Below are 4,578 nucleotides of genomic sequence, written 5' to 3'. Positions count from 1 at the left end.
TTGAAAAACATATTTGAAAAACCCTGAATCCTAAATACAAATATCAGAAAGTCAAAAGGTGAAACATCTATGATTGGACAAACAGATGGAATCCTTTTTGTGCTCTACACAAATAGCAAGTTTTCTACAGTTTTGTTGACGTTAGACACTCAGTGCTTTGCAATATTATATGCCTAATGGAACTATTTAGGTAGCTATTGTTAGCTTCCTGGAAATCCTTAGCAGCCAATAGCCAATGTTAACTGCTTAGTTGAGCAATTTTAGTAGAACATAAAAACTTTAGATGCCTTACCAAATTACTGTTCATGTCCTGCAATTTCATGCCACTTCACGTATACAAGCAGAGCAGACAATTGTGATTGGATAAATGCCAAGTCTGACCACTCTGATATTGTGTACTATTCCCTGGGATTGATGCTGCCTTTTTTTTTTTTTTAAATGTTTGGCCTGATTTACATCAAATCTATTTCTGAGATTTGATTTGAGGAATTTTCCTAAATCTAACATTCAAACAATTATGATTTATGTTTTTAAAGGTAAATCTTACACTTAACTTCAAAACAAAGAATTGGCTAAAATGTAAATTTATATGCCATAGAAAACAATGATTTCATGTTATGTCAATCATTCAAATTCAGATACTTTTGTATGCTTCCAAGCTCCATAGTTACCTTGTTTTGAAATCATATTATTTTGAACCTACCAAATATTTTTCATGTAATACACAATACAACACATCTTTTTAAAACAATTTATTATATAACAAAAGCAAAATTATAATAAACAGAAAGAGACATAAGTGGGATTTTATATTATATATATATATATATATATATATATATATATATATATATATATATATATATATATATATAAAATGTCCAAGGCCTTGTGTAGAACTGGCCGTTATATGAAAGATGGAGAGCTGTCATTTGTAATAAATAGTATGTATACAGTCCTCTCTTTGAGTCCAGCATTCTTACTCTTCTTCTAATTCTCTCTGGTGATATCTGCACTCTGTCCTTCCTCACTCCGCTGTGTTTGAGCCAGTGTCTGCAACAAAGACAATTAAAAGAAAATTTGTACAATATACAACATCTCAAAATAGTTTCCACCTATTTGTATGATGTTGATAATCAACTAACAAAACCAGGAACTGAATGATGAATTAACATGTATAAATGACAGTTTTACTTTTTCCATCGCAGGCTACTATCTTCACTTTATCCACCTTCACCAGGTCAGTGACCTCACGGAACTCCACGTCATTCAGAACAAACGTCCAGACGTTGTCACAAAATCTGTACGTGTTCAGAGATCCCTGCAAATTGAACAAAAGAAGCCACTGCAGTTCACACGAACGAATATAAACTCTTCAGAGCTTTGTTATCCGGGTTAGCAATGCAGACAACGGTGTTGAAATACGTTATCAAAATAATACTCACTTTAAAGTTGACTCTGTTGCGAACTCGATTAGCCAGTGCAGTGTTGATGGCTTTGTCAAACTGTAGCAGTACTTGCAGGGCTAACTGTGGGGTGATCTGTTGAGTCTGAGTAACACATTAAAAATAAATGGCCACCCTGGGGGCATGATGAAAGGACAATAGGGTGCAGGACCATTTCTTTGTGTCTCTCTTAGAACATAAAAAGCAGGGCTGGGTAAAAAAAAAAAAATTCTCTGATTTTAATCGATCTTCAATTTAAAGAAACAATATTGATTCAGGAAATCCCTGAATCGATTCTAAAAGTGCACCTATTATGGTTTTTCAAATATCACCTTTCATGCAGTGTGTTAAATACGTAGCTGTTTGTGAATAGAAAAACGTCTGCAAAGTTTCAAAAAATCAAAGTGCACAACAAATGTTAGCGAGTTACCAACTCCCAAAAGAAGGAACCGATTCTGAACAGCTGAAACGAGTCATTTGTAATTCCAGACTTACTTCCTGTACAAACTTACGAAGGTTTATAACAAAAAGCCTGCTGGGTAACAGCGGTAGACCAATCACAACAGACTGGCACATCTAACCAATAAGAGCAGAGTATGCTCTCTGAAGGGAGGAACTTTAAAAGGGATCATTTAACGAGTCGTTTGTGACACTTGGGGGAAAATGTAATGCTGCAGTTTAAATTATGAGCACGTTAAAGTGTTTTTTGACCTCGGATGCATGTAAATCTACTGTATGAGAGCTTTAAAATAAAATTATTCACGTTTCAAAATAATAGATGCGCTTTAATGCGCGTGTTATACTTGAGAGGATGTGAATATTATCTGTAGTTCGCCTCTTGTCCTGAAGGTGTCGCCATTTTTCATGTTTTGAATTGTGAAAAAGCTCATTTCTTAAACGTTTCAAGTTAATAAATTTCACTGTCGCGCATTTACAATGTTTTTTTTTTTTACAGTAATACAAATGGTGCAGTTTGTGTATTGTACGCACGTATTTATGATTTCTTCTTACAATGCTTGTTACTCAAAGTAAAAAGTAATTAAACATAATCGTGCGCGCCCTATTTTTCATGTAAATGTGTATTTCAGTAATATAACTAAACATTTTGAATATAGACATCTTAATTGAAATATTGATAACTAATCGAAATCGAATCGAAAATCATATAAATAAGAATCGCCAAATTGGTCACAATACCCAGCCCTAATACAAAATCAGGTTTTGTACACAAACTCTAAGCTCTCTCACAACTAATCGGTTTAAAGGCTTTTAACAGACTGCGTTAATTCGTTCTAGACGCCAAATGAGGTGGGTTTTAAACGCCGCTTTTCACCTATAGCAAACTGCTAATGCTGAAAGAGCTGTTTTTGTTTAATTATTAAACATTAACTTTCCCAGATGTTTAAATTTTAACTGCGATTTCTACATAGACAATGCCCATGTTTGAAAATCCATTAGCTAGTTCAAGTTATTAAACAATGACTAAATGCCTGCCAGAACATACTGTAGGTGGATACGCTAGCAGTGTTAGCAGGGCGCGTGCTTGTTAATCTTACCTGTATAAGCTCATCAAGACTCTCTTGTAAACTGTTTCCGAGTGTCGTGTTTCTGTAGAGCTGATACGCCATTGCGTGTTTTATACAGGAACCAAAACACAAATGTTTAGCCGATAGAACCGTTTGAGGATGTTTTGTATTTAGCTTAGCTTAGTTTAGCTAACGGACCCTCACACCAACCTTTCACTTCCTGAAGTTCTGAACGCGTCGTACGGATAGTCGCGTGGACAAAATAACTGCAGCCGCGTCAGTGCGCGAAACACTGCGCCGTCGTGTAACTAATGTATTTGTTAAAAAAAGGATTATTTTAATCAGATGTGTTGTTATTTTAGTTAGAGTAACTTACTGCAGTTATGTGTTCAGTCTTACATGTGAAAATGACCGGAGGAAAACCATGAAAAAATGGCATTCACGTGAACATTTAGTTTGTCTGTATTCTGACCTTCTGGGTCGGCATGGTAAAAAAAAAAAAGATAATAATTTTTAAGACATTCCTGTGTATAAATATAAATATAGTAGCTATTTAAATGTCCTATGAAATGGTACCAGTAGAAACTAGACATTCAATTCAACCCTCTATAAAAAATATAAATAAATAACATATATTAACAATATATTAACAAAATAGCCTACATGTGCTTTTCTATAGTTACTATGAAAATCATTCCGATTAAGAAATTAATTGCTATTAACTGCATTAACATTCTTGCGGTATAGAAAAGTTGAATAATGAATAATAATGGAATATATTAATATATAATAATGGAATGAATAAGAATTAATTGCCAATCTGTTAAGCAGTAACATGGTTTAAAAACAATTATAAGTATCGTGTTCATTAAGTTCTTATGATTATATAATACCGGATGCCATTTGGAATTAATTAATAAAAACAAATATAACCATGATAAAAAAAAATTTTTTTTTGAAGGTGTAGTAGCACCCATAAAAAACCTTACTAGTGAGGAAAGGGTGGGTCATTACTGAACATTTTTATACTTTTTAAATCCTGATGTTTCCTTTTAAAAAAACATCCTAATATGTGACCCTGTGCAGGAACTAATGGCTCCTTCCATCATCTCCATCTGTCCACGAGTTACACACACTTCTTTCATTCTTTCTTTCTCTCTTTCTCTCTTTCTCTCTCTTTCTTTCTTTCATTCTTTCTTCCTTTCTCTTTCTTCTTGAACATCTTGAACATGCCAAAAAAAAAAGCACTGTTTAGGCAAGTAACCCATTGCTCTGGTCATCTAAGATCACATACAGTGTATGGCTGAAAGTTTGTGGACAGCTGACCACCTGCTTGTTGAACATACCATTCCTGAGTTGGTCCCCCTTTGCTGCTACAGTATAACTGTCTATAATTTTTTTGGGAAGACATGCAACTAGATTTAGGAATGTAGCTGTAGGAATCTCCACCCATTCAGCGAGAAGAACATTAATGATGTCAGGTCTGAAAGTTAGCATTCTACTCCATCCCACAGGTGTTCAGTGGGGTTGAGGTCAAGGCCACTCTGGTTCTTCCACACCAAATCATGTCTTTATGGAGCTTGCTTTGTGCACAGCGGCATTATCAT

At 34.5% G+C, this 4,578-nt stretch overlaps 1 protein-coding gene across 1 annotated transcript; it reads right to left on the bottom strand.

The window, feature by feature from the left end:
- Positions 1 to 854: 854 nt before the first annotated feature.
- Positions 855 to 3,219, bottom strand: gtf2a2 (general transcription factor IIA, 2). Its single transcript, XM_053635633.1, has 4 exons — positions 3,002 to 3,219; positions 1,446 to 1,550; positions 1,195 to 1,321; positions 855 to 1,053 (listed from the first exon to the last, which is right to left on the bottom strand). The coding sequence occupies exons 1-4, from the start codon at positions 3,071 to 3,073 to the stop codon at positions 1,028 to 1,030; spliced, it is 330 nt and encodes a 109-aa protein (XP_053491608.1). The 5' UTR covers positions 3,074 to 3,219; the 3' UTR covers positions 855 to 1,027.
- Between the last annotated feature and the right edge of the window lie 1,359 nt (positions 3,220 to 4,578).

Source organism: Ictalurus furcatus, chromosome 10 (genome assembly GCF_023375685.1).
Source record: "Ictalurus furcatus strain D&B chromosome 10, Billie_1.0, whole genome shotgun sequence".
NCBI classification, from domain to species: domain Eukaryota; kingdom Metazoa; phylum Chordata; class Actinopteri; order Siluriformes; family Ictaluridae; genus Ictalurus; species Ictalurus furcatus.
Note: the sequence above shows the minus strand (reverse complement) of the source record. Positions and strands in the feature narration are given on the sequence as shown.